This window comes from Lagenorhynchus albirostris, chromosome 1 (genome assembly GCF_949774975.1).
Source record: "Lagenorhynchus albirostris chromosome 1, mLagAlb1.1, whole genome shotgun sequence".
Classification (NCBI taxonomy): Eukaryota; Metazoa; Chordata; class Mammalia; order Artiodactyla; family Delphinidae; genus Lagenorhynchus; species Lagenorhynchus albirostris.
Window position 1 is genome coordinate 3075533 of NC_083095.1, and position 16634 is coordinate 3092166.

The 16634-nt window shown below is 52.2% G+C and overlaps 1 protein-coding gene across 2 annotated transcripts; it reads right to left on the reverse strand.

Annotated features, from left to right (window-relative positions):
- Positions 1-16321, reverse strand: ZNF839 (zinc finger protein 839). Of its 2 annotated transcripts, none has more exons than XM_060155964.1 (8): positions 16019-16321; positions 10247-11131; positions 7300-7533; positions 5063-5155; positions 4221-4361; positions 2104-2244; positions 1818-1947; positions 1-1014 (listed from the first exon to the last, which is right to left on the reverse strand). In XM_060155964.1, exons 1-8 carry the CDS (start codon positions 16319-16321, stop codon positions 107-109), a joined length of 2835 nt encoding a protein of 944 aa, XP_060011947.1. In that variant the 3' UTR covers positions 1-106. The 2 variants fall into 2 exon arrangements, with proteins under 2 accessions (XP_060011947.1, XP_060012004.1); XM_060156021.1 differs by having other exon boundaries at positions 7360-7533; positions 16019-16139.
- Between the last annotated feature and the right edge of the window lie 313 nt (positions 16322-16634).

Genomic DNA, 16634 nt, shown 5'->3' on the forward strand with positions numbered 1-16634 from the left:
TAGAAAGACATTATTCTTTATAAATAAAATGTTCACTTGTGTCAGTATTCACATTAGAAAAATAAACATTCCTTGAAGTAGACCTCCAGGTAAAATACATACAAAGCTAGGACTGCGGTTCTGCCTCCATTTCATGAGAGGGCTCCGTCTCCATGGTTTCCAGAGGAACTCCTTCCAGGGGCCCCGGCTGCGGGGCAGGCCCCTCTGTGTCGGTCGCTATGACAATGTCCCCCTCCCCAGACACTATGGAGCCTGGATGGGACAAGATACGCCCATCAGAAGTCTGGATAAATATCTGCTCCTGTCGCTGGGATGGCAACGTGGGACCCCCACTGGCATTTTCGAAAGCCATGGCTTCCCTGACGGCAGTGATGCCCTCCAGCTCCCTCCGGTCAGCATGTGTCTCGGTCCCGCAGGGCGACGGGTCCAAGTCCCCCGCGCGGCCTGTGAGGCCCCCTTCAGGACCCAGCAATCCACCCTGGCTGGGTTGAGGCCCCGGCTCAGACGTGGTGCCGTAGGCATAGCCAGCTGGCATGACGTCCACGGACCATGCTTTCTCCTGCGGCGGGGCCGCGGCCTCCAGAAGCAGGACCTCGCCAGGGCCGGACCGCGGGCTGCTCAGGTGGGAGCCGCGCACCTCGCGGAGGCTTCCCGCCTCTGCATTTCCAGGCCGGCCAGGCATCAGGGCCATCGAGGTGCCGCAGAGAGCCCGGCTTCCCTGGCCGTCCCCAGCATCCTGTTCTGACGAGTGTTCCTGGGCCTTCTCCCCAGAGGACGCTGCCACCTGGTCTTGGGCCAGAGACCCTGGTTCTCCTAACTGAGTATAAACCCCCAGCCCACGGGCTTCTCGAAACAAGAGAGCAGGGTCTGCAGACCCACTCCCGGCGGCTGAGTCAGCAAATGCTTTCAGCTGCTGGCCCGCCTGTGCTGTGCTGCTGTCGAGCTCAGAAACCGGCATCGTGGGACTTTCTTCAGGTAGGTGAGACGTGCCCCCATTCACTCCAGGGGCAAAACCTAAACAGTTGGGAAAAACAGACAATCATTTGTGTACTGCTATGGCCGGTCACTGTACTCACTATGCAAAACAAGCTAGTCCGAAGTAATTTTCTTGCCCCAAAAATGAAAACATAAGCCCTCCTTGTTACTTGGTAGCTTCCAAGAATGGATGAAATTAAAAGAGGAAACTCAGACTAGTTAGGGGAGAGGAGCTGTGTTCCAAGCAGGTGCTAGAGGGTTTCATGGTTCTCAATGAATAAATCTGCACTCGCCTCCGGAAGAATTAAGTTAGAAGTTCTAGAAGGGAGAACGCCTCTTTAAATTGGAGACTTCGGGATCAGGCGAGGTATCAGGCAGCCCTGATAAGGTTTTAGAATGTGTATGCAACCATGCCCCGCGCGCGCCTGCCGTGCGTGCGAGCTTCTCATTAATCAGTTCTGGCGAAGTAAAGCCGCAACGCGTCCCATTTTCGAGCGTTAACTCTCAGCTGGCACTCAGAGCCAAGTCTCACGAAAGCCAGGCCGTGGACTTGGTGTGTCCTTGGGACCTGTCCCTGGTCTCAGGTCTGCCTAACTTCCTGGGACCCCCGCCAGGTACAACCGACTCAGTACCACGAGGCAGGTCTTCGTTTCAAGAAAGCACCCAAGAAAACGCCAAAGACCCCAAGACTCATGGGGAATAAACATGGAACCACAGCACACTGGGAGGTTGGGGTGAAACTCTTGAGAAACCAGAGGGTTCTCTGAGATGTGGCCATAGGGGCACCCACCCGAGCAGCAGGCCTCTGAGCCCCAGGGTGCACCCCGCAAAGAGTGTTTTACCCGCACTGGCAGCTGGGGCACACGAGGCCAGCCTCTGCAGGCCTCCACCGTCGGCAGAATACTCTGTGGTGTCCTGGGGCACAGTTTCTCTTCTGGTCCTTTTCACCGAAGCCAGCCTGTCCTCTGCGGTCTAGGAAGAGAAGATGCAACCAGCTAAGACTAGGGAGAAACAGGCCACCTTGCACCTTTTCTTCCTGGAAAACAGTGTTGCGAGTTGAAGAGCTCCAACCCCAACAGTGCAATGTGGAGCAGACAGTAGCCGGGCGCCCCTCACGGCCACGCCCACCTCATGCTCCCTCTTCTGCGGGCCAGCGCCCTCCAGGTCCTCCGGGTCGTCCCCTCGGCTGCTGCGCTTGGGAGGAGTGCCGTCCGTGTGTATTTCTTTTTTCCTCAGGAATTCTTCTGTAATTCCTAAGGACTCGGCAACCTGAGCAGAAAGGGGCCCATAGAGACGCTCCACTCAAAACACAAGATTCGGAATCATGTCAACACTTAAGAACAAAGGGCTGAGTTTAAATCTATGAAGTCCCTTTGTACAGCAAGGTGCCACCTAAACAGTGGGAAAAATGAAGATAAATTGTCGTCACAAGCTTCATAATGTTAGTCTGACACCATGGTAACTTTCTTGCCCATTATTCCTCCTTTGCTGAATTCTCACTGGTATCTTCAGAAAGATAATCCTGCCTATTCTGGGACCAGATCTCCTTTCCCAGTTGGTGGAAAGGATGTGGGTTTGAGAGCCAGAGCTGGACCCCAGCACCTCTGCTCAGAACCTGGGTGACCTTGGAAGCCACCTACCTGCTAAGTCTCCTTATCTTATGAGGGAGACCACAGTTGCCCTGAAGGGACTTTGTAAAGAGTAGATTAGACTCCCTATACAAAACCTACGTAAAGCACTGGATGTTAAGGTAATAACCAACAGCTATCATCACTGATACCTGGACAGCATAAAGAGAACACCACAGAGCAGGCAAGGGGTGGGGAAGGAAGGAAGGGCAGCAGGTCAAGGTTAAGCTAGAGAACAGGGGTCGGCAAGCTTAGTGCCCAACAACCTGACAGTGTCCCCTGCCAACAGAGCCACTGTGGTCGCTCCAAAGAGGCTGCGTCACATCCCGAACTGCCCACAAAGGGTCCCGGTGAGCATGCACAGCGTTCGTGCACGTCCTGCCTGCTCCGTAACAGGATGGTGCCCACACCGGCTTAACCGACAGTTTATAAACAGGTAGGTGACCACTGCCAACTGGGGCATCTATGGGAGGCCTAGCAAAGAATCCACTGCATTTTAAAAATATATGATTTAAGAAAATTAAACACAAGAGTTTATTAGGTTATATTAAATATTGAATTTGTATAAAACTAATGATCATGGCCAAAAAAAACCAAAAAACAAAACCCAAAAAACCCATGTATTATATTACAGTGTAGATTAAGACTTCTTGCTACAGAAGCAACTAACTGCTCTGTACTGAGAAAACACTCACCTTTCCAATCACAGACAGGCAGCTCCATCGTCAGTGTAATCACATGTTAGGAGCAGTCAAAGTCAACATGGCCTGAGCAGTCTTCATTGTTGTGTGAGTGATTTTTTAGTAAACCCGACACCACTTATTTACCTTCTGACCTACTTACTTACGTACCTGTATTCACTAGCTGGTTGTATGTCTTAGATCCCGCATATAATTGATGCTATACCGCATTTGTCTTCCTCTGACTTACCTCCCTCAGCATAATGCCCTCCAAGCCCATCCATGTTGTTCAACAGTCTGGCGAAACCAGACTATTACAGCCCCGGCACGTGGGAGCCGGAAAAGCCCGTGAGCTCAGTGCTGCCCTTTGGCAGAGGGATGGAGGGTGCAGGGACTTGCCGGGAGTCAGTGAGCTGCTCAGTGGAGGCGCAGACCTGAGTCTCCGTGCTGGACACAGTGAGAGGCCCCTGATGACCTGACCACGGGCCACACTCTGCCCAGCAAAGGGTTTGATCCGAGACAACTAAATCCTCATCAGCTCATGACATCTTTTGGTCAAGGACCCAATATAGCTAAAGGCAATGACACTGAAATGAGAATTCTGTCGACACAACCGCAAAAAATAACTACTGGTCCCTGTGTAACTCAGCCCTTTGCAAACACCTACACACTGAAGAAAGACACAGTCTATTCACTGTGATCATCGGTGAGTGGGAGGATTATGGGTGTTTGCAATTTTCTTTTAGCTTATCTGCATTTCCGAGTTTTCTGAAAAAAGCATGTATCGCTTTTATATTAAGAAAAAAACCTTGCACTTGACAGTAGAAAAAGCTAGAAGAAGCTGACTGGGAAGATGTCACTACTAAAATAAACATCCTCCTTTTTAATGGACAGCCTTCTTTTGGCTATAAGAGCGAGTCTCTTGTGAGCTTGTTACCTTACTGTTGTTTATTTCCAGAGAACAGGGACCAGAGCTATGGAGGTAATCTTGACACATTTTCTTAACCATTTTATGCAACTCTTCAAATTCCTTGTACACAGCTGGGAAGAAAGGTTTTGCTAGATGACCTTTTTCAACCTTAGTGAAGATAAAGATGACAAAAAAAATGTTTAAACCCAAGGCAATGAAATGGAAAATACAGAGAGAAATCTGAAAGAGGGAAGGCCTCAAGCTCCTCAGCCCTCAGCAGCCATGAACGCAGGCACTGCCTTCACTCCCCAGCGAGAGCCTATGTGCGCCCAGCATTGTGTGCCCATCGGCTGGGCACCAGAATGGGCCTGGGAGAAGCGGCCCAGGAAACAAGCCAGCCCAGATGAGGGCCACAAGAGGATGGTGGCCAGGGGAGCGGTATGGGAAGGCAGAGAGGCCCTGAGGACGAAAACGGGCACAGTCCAGGGCCTGCAGGCCAGGGAGGGCCAGGCCTCTGCTCCTCGGGGCGCCTCCAGGGAGCGTGGGTGCCGGCGGTGAGGCCACATCTCAGAGCAGGCTTATCGGGGGCAGAGCTGCAGTGGAGGAGGCTGGCAGGTGGGTGGGAGCCAGGAGAAAGGTGACTGTCGCTCCTCCCACACAAAGTGAAAACAGTCACGGGTCCACGAGCGGCCTGCCTGAGAGCCGTGTGCTGGGCATCCGGGTAGGACCGGCAGGCTCACTTTAGCTCTGTCCTGGGGCAGGGAGAGGATTTCCAAGGGCCTGGCTCCTTCTAAGTAAATATGAGGGACGCCTTTCTAAATAACTTCAAATCATCCCCTCAATCACTTAGAAACACTAAGGAGACTCACCTTCATCAGAAGAAATTCAGACACGGTCACGACCTGAGCCAGCAGAGGCAGAGCCAACTCCACTAGATCCTCCCGGTCACACTGGTGGAGAAACTACCAGAAGAAAGCGTTTGACATCTTTGACAGTATGGAAAGAATTTCCCAGCAGCCAACGAGTTGTTGTAGCAAAGAACACAGAAGGCAGAAAGTTCCCTAAATTCTCAGTGATTACGCGCCTCTCAACTGTAAATGTTCTGCCTTGTTAAGCATCGCACTTGCTCACCCGCTGACAAAGCCCCGTGGTCAACGGTGGGTTCAGAGTCTGGTTCCCGCGCGACAGCACTGAACGAGTGGTGGGCGCCAGGCCCTGGAGAAGGACACAGCGGTGGGGAAATGTGCTTCCTGCTCTCCAGGGCTCACCAACTAGTGCCCGAGACGAAAATGCAAGCAAATCCCGGGGCAGCCCTCCGCCAGGAGACCACCACCAAAGCACATGTACAGGCAGGACAGACGAGGAGACTAGGACCCAAGGTGGGGGGGAGGGGGGGAGAGGATGCAGGGAGGGCACCATCCTCAGTCCTCAGGATGGGGGAGGGGTGAGTGAAGGGGGAAAAGAGGAGTCATGGGTGCCTCTGGGCACCCAGCTGAGCACCCAGGCAGCCCCCTGATAATAGGGGGTGGGGCAGGAAGCCAGCCTGTGGGCTCCGGCAGGATGTGGAGGGCTCTACAGGACAGCAGGTGGGGATGCCTGAAATCAGCTCTGAAGCTCGGGAGTGGTCTGGACAGAAGTACAGGCGTGAGAGTCAGCAGACGGAAGGTGCTTTGAGAAACCAGGAGGATGAGTGAGATCACCCAGGGAGGCAAGAATGTCAGGGCGAAACCGACACTTCCTAGAAACAGTCATACAAGGCTCAGGGAGGTCACGGGCTCAGGGCTTAGGAAGGGCCATCTATTGGGAGCTGCAAACTGGCAGGGGTTCCAAGGAAGCCACAGATGGTCATAAAACAGTCAAAAAGCAAAAGGAAAACCTTTTCATTTGCAAGATAAAAATGTCTAATCGTGACTTTCAAGAGCCCTTAGAGCAAAATGACCAGCTGGTTTCCAGCACTCAGGAGGCGTGAGAAGGTGGGCGTGTGGGGCATGGCCCCTCTGCAGCCTGACCCACGTCCGGACGTCCAGGACACACATCACAGCAGCAGAGAGGGCACCTCCTCAGTTCCCCGCTTCCCAGCCACGGGCACCTGGCCGTGCTGCCGCTGACTGCTCTGGCTGCCACCTCTCCCCTTGCACAGCGTTCCCGCCCAGCCAGGACAGGGCCCGTTACTGGACGGACACCCAGTTCCTGTATAAATGAATGCCCGTTTCTGGGGAGACTCCCATCTGTAAGATCAAGAGCGGTGCTGTTCGGAGCAGTCCTCGACTCTCAGTATGAAAGGTGTGGCACTGCGAGTCAAGGTGACGTGTTAGGGTCACCTCACTGGTCTCAGATCCAAATTCTGGATCCGCACACCTGCGGGGTGACCTGGTACAAGTTAACAGCCCCTGTGAGGTTCAGGTTTCTCACCTAAGTGGAGCTACTATGGTCAGGGACTCAGTGAAAGGAGGCACGGCAGCTGCGCCGCTGCGGTGCCTACGGGAAGCCCGTGGTCGGAGCTGGGAGGCAGGGCTGCTGCCAGCAAGCCGCTCCTTCTGGGGCCAGTTGTCTCACTAACTTATCTCGCGCTCTCTCTTGCTGTTTTTCACTTCTTTTCTTTAAGATACTCATCCAGCCATTAGCAGGCAAATAAATACATCCTAGTCAAAGACAATTCGGGTAAGTTTGGGTTTCCGCTTTTCTAAGCCAATCCAACTAAATTCGATAAACTTACTTTCAAGGGGGTGGAATGGAGATTCTAGAGTTCAAAACCTGAAACATGCTTTTATACCTTGAAACTTTTTACAAAAAAATAGAAAACCATTTCTGTTGTTTTCTAAACTGCTTCCATGAAAACGCAGCTTATAATTATTCTAAAACTGAAAAAGGCAAGCCGCTCTATATTTAAGGCCCTCTGGTCATTTCAAACAGGTACACCTAGGAGTTATTTCAGATAATGCTGTCTTTGAATTTATTACACACTTCATCTAATTACACATCAGGTGAACTGCTTAGTTGACCTAAACTGGGTATTTTACTTCTAAATTCAGAAACCTAATAGTGAACTGCCACGTACCATGCCAGAGACACAGGTTTCAAGAACAGGGTTCTAAGAGCGACGCACCTCCAGGAGCCTGGCTCTGCTCCTTGCCGGGCCCTGTGCACACGCTGCCCCAACGCCCACCTGCGGGCCAACCGCTCCACTCTGCTCCAGGACGGCTGCGCTGGGCTCTGGGAGGGCCACGGAGTAGCCGCTTCTTCTAGGTCCGGGGTGTCTCTCTGATCCCAAAAGGGCTGAAAAACTTCCATTTTTTGGTTCAGACACCAGCGCCTCTTCAACGTCTACAGACTGACCATTCTAGATAGGGTTGCACACCCAAACAAAAATAAAATAATCATGTTTTATACACCATGATGAAAACCTTAAAGCAGAAAAATGTCAAGTCAAAAGCAAGGAACTTGCTAAATTCTTCTTCTTTGCATAATTAAGACACATTAACTATAATCAATGCATCTTACAGGTAAACCAAGTATCCCTTTAAGACACCAGACGAATACTACCCTGCAGGTCAGGGCTGACAAACCCTAACCCTGGGGTGTTGCCCAAAATGAAACAAAAGACTTTTTTTTTTTTTTTTTTTTTTTTTTTTTTTGCAGTACGCAGGCCTCTCACTGCTGTGGCCTCTCCCGTTGCGGAGCACAGGCTCCGGACGCGCAGGCTCAGCGGCCATGGCTCACGGGCCCAGCCGCTCCACGGCACGTGGGATCCTCCCAGACCAGGGCACAAACCCGTGTCCCCTGCATCGGCAGGCAGACTCTCAACCACTGCGCCACCAGGGAAGCCCCAAAAGACTTTTCTGATGTCACTACCATCTTAAAAATTGACCTGAATTTTATTAATTCATAATTTACCCATGACTTTTAGATTTTTTTAAATTATTTTTTATTGGATATATTTCAAATACCATAAAGTTCATCCTTTGGAAATATACAATTAGGTGGATTTTAGGATATTCACAAGGTTGTGTAACCATCACCACTATCTAATCCCAGAACAGTTTCATCATCCCCCAAAGAAACCCTACACATTATCACACATTCCTCCCTCCCCCCAGACCCAGCAGCCACTAATCTACTTTCTGTCTCCATGGATTTGCACAGCTTTGTGAAAAGAATCGGGATCTAACACTATCTAGCTATTTCCTCATTCTGTGCCAATTCCCTCCTCCTCTGAAAATAGGAATAATACACCTACATCTCCCAGGACTGGTGGAAGGTTAAATACAAGGAAAGGTAGCACAAAGTGTGTCCTCTTAAAGAATTTTCCCTCCAAATCTTCATTAAAATGGAGCCTCAGGAGGGACGCCAGGTCCGCCTGTGGCTTTAAGCACCACGTGGCCATCCACGGCCGACTCAGGAGAGGAGACGAGGCATAGTTCTGGCTGGAGGGAGCCGCTCTGGGACCCCACGGCCTCAAAGCCGTCTGGAGCAAGGCTAGGTGCCTCAATTCCAGAAATCAGATATCCAGAAGCTGCTTTTGCTGTGGTGTAAGATTTCATTATTGAAGGAAATGGAAGTGCCAGCCGGCCTGGTCGTCCAGTTTGTCTGAGGCAGTCCTGGCTGTACCTGCTGTCCCTTGGAACGATTAATAGTGCCCCATTCATTCTCAGAATGTCCGGGTTTGGGTGACAAACTACATGGTCATGCTGCTCCTACTACAACTTAAGAAAAGTTAGAGGTCTCTCAAAAGTCGGGCTCTTGCCAGCTGTGAGATGCGTAGAACCTCCTAGCAGAGGCAGCCGGGCCTAGAGTGCAGGCTCTGAGGTCAAAAGACCTGGGTCTAACCCCAGCCTGGACAGAGTCCTAGGCGTGCCTCGACGGGGAACCCGTCATCCCCTCTGAGCCCCATGCGCCTCGTCTCCAGTAGGGACTCCTGCACCTGCCTTTAGGGCTCTCACAGGATGAGAAAACGTATGTGATGTTCCTGCCCAAAGCAGGCGTGCAATAAACGGTATTACTGTTATTACTATTATTACTGAGGCTGCAAGGTGAGACAATATTTTTGAATCCTAACACAGGGCTGTCCCATGGTTCTACCACTAGGCCTCACTCAGTACAGATCTCCTGGGCCCAGGAGGTGTCTGTTCAGGCCCCAAGGAGCGGATGTGAAAGCGGAAGCAGTCGCCGGCCTCAGCCCTCCCGCAGGAACCCCGTCCGCTGCTGGGAATGAGGAGGTCGCCACGAGCAGGCAAACATGCATTTTCAACAGCTTCCAGGTCCCTAAAGTCACAAACTCCCATCAAGTAGTCACATCAATTCCAACGCCGGTTTCTCTATTTAACGTCTGAAAACTACAAATAACGAACAACAGCTAACACAAGTCAAAGGAAAAGGAAGGAAGCTTAAGACAAAGAGGGATGAGGGCGACCACAGAGGCCTGCCACTTGTTAACGTGATCCACCTGCTGTTTTTTAAATAACTGACCTACTGTACATGGCACACAAATGCTCACCACACATGTTGGGTAAGTTAAAATTTCAGTAAATAAACGTTGACGTGGTGATGCAAACTCATGGTGACTCGTATCTGCTTTGTCTGATTGAGTTTCGGAAGCGGCAAAGCAAGGAGAGAACACGGCAAGCAGACGTCTTACTGCGGACGCCCCAGGCAGCAGCCCTGTGGACTGGCGCCCCCCACTTGGACCTTTCCCAGGCCCACAGTCATGTCAGCATGAGCCGAGAGTGCTTGCGATTAGTTTTACTGACCGGATCTACAGGACTGGTGCCTGCGTTCCCGTCAATAAACCGTCGGCACTGGACGGAAGACACACTTCTCCTCGATTATCTGGCAGCAGTGCAGACAACGTAAAGTTAATTTAAGGATGATGGGCAGGGGACTTCCCTGGCGGTCCAGTGGTTAAGGCTCCATGCTGCCAATACAGGGGGCGTGGGTTCGATCCCTGGTCGGGGAACTAAGATCCCACATGCCGTGCGGCATGGCCAAAAAAAGATTAAAAAAAAAAAAAAAAGATGGGCAGGAATCAGGACGCTATCACCAGACAGAAACGTTACCTGCAGGCCACCCCGTGCTGAGCGGGCCCCTTCCTCACTTAGAAGAGCTGGCGTGGACAGCTCCCGGGATGCCAGGCTGGTGGTCCTGCCCTCCGTGGGGCCCAGGATCATGCTCCCATTGGCTTTCTTAGATAGCAACGTCTCAGGCTCCAGGTGGCCATGGCCTGGATTCAGTTTAAAGTGTCGGGCGAGCCCCCCCTTTCCTATATATGACTTTTCACAGGTCTGACACTTAAAAGTTTTGGGCCTCAGAGAGCAGCTCGATAAATCAAAGAGCGCCTGCCTTCCACTGTGGTCTTCATCTTCCTCCACGCTCAGTTCTGAATAGTCGTCAGAGTCTGAGGGGTGCCCACCGGCCAAATCCTCTGTTTTTATGAATTTATAATCTTTAGCTTTATACTTGGGAGGTCGAGATATCCGTCCAGAACGTGTTTTCACTTTTAAAGATTTTTTTAGTTTCTTGGTGCATTTTGTTTGCGAGTTGGAAATAAATAAATTTGCTGGACTGGATGAAACAGATGTTCCTGCTGGCGGGTCAGAGGCTGACAGAGGGGACAACGTGGTGCCTTGTCCACTCAGGGCCTCAGAGGCCAAGACTCTCTTCGCAGGGTCTGGTCGGAGGGCGAGCAGTGGCCTCTGGACGAACACCTGAACAGGAGGCTGAGGTGAGTGACTCAGGAAACACGGCTGTGGCCCGGTGCTCAGGAGGGGCTGCGCCCCGAGCAGCGGGGAGCTGGTGACGCTGAGCCCCAGCGCGCTGCAGTGTCTCCCGAGAGGCTGGCTCGGCCTGGCTGTCTTGGGCTGGATGGTGGCCAGTGCAGGCATCGGCTTTTCCTGACCTTTCGTCCCTCCAGATGTAACCTTGACACAGATGGCTTCCAATTGCTTAAACACAGAAAGAGAAAAGAAGGACTATGCTTATCAACATTTCTACAATTTTACTCTCATCTTAAATCCACTGTTGAGATTTTTTTCTAACTTATACATCTTACATAGAAAAGAGTCTATATAATGTATCTGTAGTGTTTACAGTGGTGCTTCTCAACCCTTCTGCCCAGTCCACAGTAATCCATTTTACGTCACACCCCTCGTGCTTACAGAAACATTTGCATATACATAACAAAATAAAACGTTCATGCCCTTACCACTCCTACAGAAAGGCCTTCTGATAGCATCTACTCTACATCACTTTAAAAAAAAATACCAGTCAAGATCCAGTAATGAGCTCATGAATATCCTTCTTTATAGTTTTACCATATGTGTGTTAACCTGGAGTTCTTAGTACTCTAAATTGGACTCAATTCAATATGTGGCCTCTTTTTTAAAAGTTTTCAGTGAAATTCTGGAAACCAAAAAAGCCATAAAGAACTATGTAATTCAGGTCGCTACCACCTACCTTACAACATGCAACATTACTACCCGGGGAAAGCCCTCTGCTATGCCCCCAACCCGCATGCCTTTTTCTTCACCCTGTCCTGAATCTGCTCTTTACCATTCTCATGCATTCTTTATATTACACTTGTAGATATCCCTAAAGATATGCAGTTCCGTTTTGATGTGTTTTTAAGCTATAGGTAAGTGAATATCATCTCCGGTATCTTGTTGGGGCTTTTTCCTCCCTATCTTGTTTGTGAAATTCATCCATATTGAGGTGTGCAGCTCTCAGGCGTTCATTTGCTCTGCAGCATGAGATCAATGTTCTCCTGTCAGAGGACAGGTGGTCACCAACCCTGCGCTCTCTGGTCTGCTCTGCGCTGTGATGTATGTGTGTGTATACACGTGTGAGTTCCTCCAGGGCACACACCTAGGAGCGGGGCTGCATTTCTTCACCAACTTTTTTTTTTTTGACATCTAATGAAGTTTTAAATGCATGTGCTTTTTTTTTTTTTTTTTTTGCGGAACGCGGGCCTCTCACTGCTGTGGCCTCTCCTGTTGCAGAGCACAGGCTCCGGCCGCACAGGCTCAGCGGCCACGGCTCACGGGCCCAGCTGCTCCGCGGCATGTGGGATCCTCCCGGACCGGGGCACGAACCCGCGTCCCCTGCATCGGCAGGCGGACTCTCAACCACTGCGCCACCAGGGACGCCCCGCATGTGCTTTTTGATCCCCAGCAATCCTGCTTCTTGGATCCCAGGAGAAACACTGGCACAGGCACAAAGTGTATGTCTGGGAGGTTCAAGGCAGCACTGTCTGTAACAGCAGAACACCCACCAAAGGGAAGGGCTGCTGCCAACAAGGTTCCACAAAGACTGAGCAGTGACCGGGTGCCCGACACAGCGCTTTACGGAGACTAAATGCTGTCATGGGCTCGGGGGAGGGGCAGCAAAACAAGGCTCCTGCCCTCACCAAGCAGAAACAATGAGCATCTTTCTCCAGGGAGAAAAGACAGACAAACCTCATCACCCAGAGCCGGCTTTCTCAACTGCAGCACAACTGACATTTCGGACCAGTAAGTGTGTCGTGGCAGGTGTGCTGTGCACTGTTGAGCACCATCCCAGCCTCTACCCACCAGATGCCAGTAGCACTCCCCAAGCTGTGACAGTCAAAAATGTCTCCAGACAGCGCCAAACGCCCCCCTGGGGCAAAACTGCCCCCAGTTGAGAACCACCAATTTGGGGTCACCAACAGGCCCTCTTTGGACTCAACCCTCTACCAAGTAGAGGGTCAATAAAAATATCACACAGGACAGAATGGAAACCCTCACTGAAATCAAGCTGGGGTGTATGTGTCTGAGTGCGTGTTATACACTTACTACAAACAGCAGAGACAAGTCAACATATTGGTTTTTGAGGAAGGGTACAGAGCTGGTCCTGGGCTACTGTGAATCCAATGACAACTAGATTTACTTGCACATCTTTTAAGAATCACATTTGTTTCACTTTACTACCAATCACTTTGAATGTGTCTCTAAGCTCTTGGGGTATTACCAGATAATGCCATTAAAGACAGACAGAACCCCCCCACCCCCCCAGGCCAAATCCTATTGTTTTAGAATTACCACAAGGGGCCAAGGTGGTCTAATTCTTTCATCTGCTTTCCAGACCAGTTTACCAAGTGGGTACTATACTTGATACTTTGTTATATGTCTATTTCATTCAACAGAGTTTTACTAAGTATCTCTGGGTGCCAATACACAAACAAAAGTTAAGTCCCAGCCTCACCCTTGCGGAGGGGGTGTTTCCCCTGCCCCACCTCAGTCACCTACAAACTTGCTGACTCAGGATATCCTGCCTCAAAATCTGTACTTTCAAAATGCCACTGATGATTCTGAAGGCAGACTAGGTTTCCTAAGGAACACCGATAGGAAAGCAACACCAAGGTGCAACGGGTGCAGTAAGAGGGGCAGAAACAGTTCAGGCCTGGTAGGCTTCCCAGAAGCGGTGACCTCCCCGGGGGGCCTTGAAAGCTGAGTAGAATTTTTGCCAGATGGAACACATATTCTAGGTGTAAGGAAAAACGTGTGAACGCAGGGATGCATGATAAAGGGCACGTTGTGTGGTAGGAAACTGGAAATGTTTCTGTGGGGCAGGAACGGGAAGGATGGGAGGGATAGGGGCTGACCTGTGGGAGTGTGTCCACTTGGTCTGTGCCTTCTAATCCACACCACCCCCGACAGAGAACCACAAGGCCTGGGATCTCCAAAGGCACACCCTGCCCCACCTCCAGCACTGCCTCTCCTCTCCTGTATTTTCAACTTGGACCCACCCTGCGGATCTAGTTCAGATGCCACCTCTTCTGATCCCCTCAGCCAGAAATAACCTCTCCCTTTCTCTCAATGCATTTAGTTCTTTCTCGTACCTCTAGCTTTCTGGCCTTGATCAGAAGTTATCCTGAGTCATGTTTTACCTGCCTCATAACATCATAACCTCCCTAGGGGCAAGGTACACATCTGATTTGTCTTTGTGGCCTCCATGGCACAGCTTGGGGTGGGGGTGGGGGGCGGGCAAAGAATATTAGCTGAACAGACTGCAAAATTACATCGTCGTGAATGCAGGTAGAATTTATAGCACTCCAACTAGATTAGCTACCGAACACGATCATGCTACCCAAGTTTGCTTTCATTTTCCGGAATACGTCATTTTTGGACTCTTTCCTAAGCTACCAAACCCAAAAAGCTGTAGCCACGTGCAACAGGCCCTGGAGAGTAGCCACACCTAGGGGACCCCGGGCAAAAATCACTCAACCCCTCTGAGCTAGTTCTTCATCTGTAAAACGCTGATAAAAGCACTGCTGTGCGGCTGCGCACTGCACACAGGACCAAGCGGCTCAGCACAGCGCCAGGCACGGAGCAGAGGCCAGCAAGTGAGCCACTGGCACCCTTCTGACTCCACAGACCTGCTGTGCAGGGCTTATGTGAGAGGCATCTGTTTCAACAGCAGAGTACGAGCTGGAAAGCCAAAACCTCCCACAAATAAGGAAACTAAAGCCCAAAGAGGTCGCGTTACCCAAGGTCACACCTCTAAGAAGTATGGCATTTGAGCAGGATCATACTTGTCTTCCCAAACTTTAGTGAGACCACCTTTCCAGTCTTGATGACCAACTGGATATGACCCTAAACTGTCAAAATCACTCAGTCAAAAACAAAACCGGAGCTTCCCTGGTGGCGCAGTGGTTGAGAGTCCGCCTGCCGATGCAGGGGACACGGGTTCGTGCCCCGGTCCGGGAGGATCCCACATGCCACGGAGCGGCTGGGCCCGTGAGCCATGGCCGCTAGGCCTGCGCGTCCGGAGCCTGAATTCCTAACTGTAGAGGCCACAACAGTGAGAGGCCCGTGTACCGCAAAAAAAAAAAAAAAAAAAAACCGTAAGTGAAACCCCGTGAAGATCGCTGATTCTATTCTCTACCTATTTACTCTAGTGGAAGAAAAATCTATGGCAATTTTGAAGTGAGAAGCATTGTCCTTTACAAGCCCAGTGCTGAAAGGGGATGCCTTTACACGTAATGGGAAGGACCTCAGGCTTCAGGTGCTACACCGGACCCTCTGGGCTCGGAAGACCATGTTCTAGATCCAGCTTCCCTAGCAGCCAAGAGCTGTGTGACGGGAAAATAGCGCCGCTGAGAAGGGATGTTGGCTAGTATACAGAGTGCTTTCACGTGTCTCATTCATTAAGCGAATGTCAGGCACGTGCTGGGCCATTTGTAACTGGGGTTACAAACACAGGCACTGCCACAAGCCCTGCACCAAGTTAGTGTAATGTACTTAATTCTGTCCCGAGTCTCGTCCGTGCCACTTGCAGCACCTTCCACATGGAAAATTCTCCTCTTAATGTCCTTCTAACCCATTCCGGTCTCCACTCCGGTGTCAGGCCTAAGGACTGCTCACTCTCCAGCAGCCCCCGTGTCAGGCCCACAACATGCCTCACATCCTTCAGGGCTGTGGTCGACGCTGCGCCTCGGGCAGGGCCCGGAACACCGTGAGTGATCGAGGCGGAATGAACGGACGAAGGCCTGGGAGAGGAGCCAGGCGGCACGGAGGAGCCCTGAGCAGGGCTGGGTCCCAGGCAGGGGCCGCCATGGGCACAGGCTCCGAGAGCCCGGAGCGGGGGAGGAGTTGAAAACGCTGGGGCGGTGACAGGTGCGGGTGGCCTGCGGTCCCCATGGAGCTGAGTGTGGGGACGCCCTGAATTGTAACGCGGGCGGACACCGGTCTCTCGGGCTGGGCAGCTCTAAGGCCTAAGGAGGGAAGCGCGGGCGCGGGCTCCGGCCTGCCCGCCGCGAGACCTCGTCCCACTCCGGGCCTCAGTTTCCCCGGAGGTCCCTCCCGGCGCCTCACCTGCGGCGGTAGCAGGCGCCGCGGGCGCGGGGGCTCGGCCCCGGGGCCCCGCTGCAGGGCGGCCTGCTGGGCCGCGTCCCGCAGCCGCCGCGCCGCGTCCTGCAGCACGAAGGGCGGCGGCGGCGGCGGCTTCGCGGGTGGCTGCGCCTTCGTCACCTGCTCCAGGACCCGCCGCAGCTGCTCGGGGCCCAGCGGGGCCACGCGCGCGGCGCTGCCTCTCTGGCCTGCGGGAGCCCGGCGGCCGCCGCCGCCGCCGCCGCCATCCTCACTGCCGTCCTCAGCCTCAGGCTCCGCGTCCGCCATAACGGCCGACGCGGGGACTCGAACCCCGGTCACTGAGCGCCGACCGCTCAAATGTGCGTCACCTGGGAAAGGGGGGGCAGCTACGAGTGCCCCGCAGGCCAAGACACCTCGGAAGGCGAATGCACCTGACCGAGCAGATCGGTAGGCGGGGCCTGAGCCGGGCCGGCTCTGCCACCGCTTCACCAACAACAGGACCCGGCCGAATTTTCTTATGGCTTGTCGTAGACGTATCTATCGTTCACATATCACCTCCTCCAGGAGCTGTCCGGGAACTCTCAGGCAAAGGTCCTCGAGGTTCCAGAGCCCCGGCCCT

Coding starts and splice junctions, on each gene's coding strand:
- ZNF839 (XM_060155964.1), bottom strand. CDS start 16,321: ATGGCGGACGCGGAGCCTGAGGCTGAGGACGGCAGTGAGGATGGCGGC. Junction 5,156..7,299: donor GCAGAGCCAGGCTCCTGGAG/GTGCGTCGCTCT, acceptor TTCTTCTGGTAG/TTTCTCCACCAGTGTGACCG. Junction 2,245..4,220: donor TGGAAATAAACAACAGTAAG/GTAACAAGCTCA, acceptor CTTTCTGCTCAG/GTTGCCGAGTCCTTAGGAAT.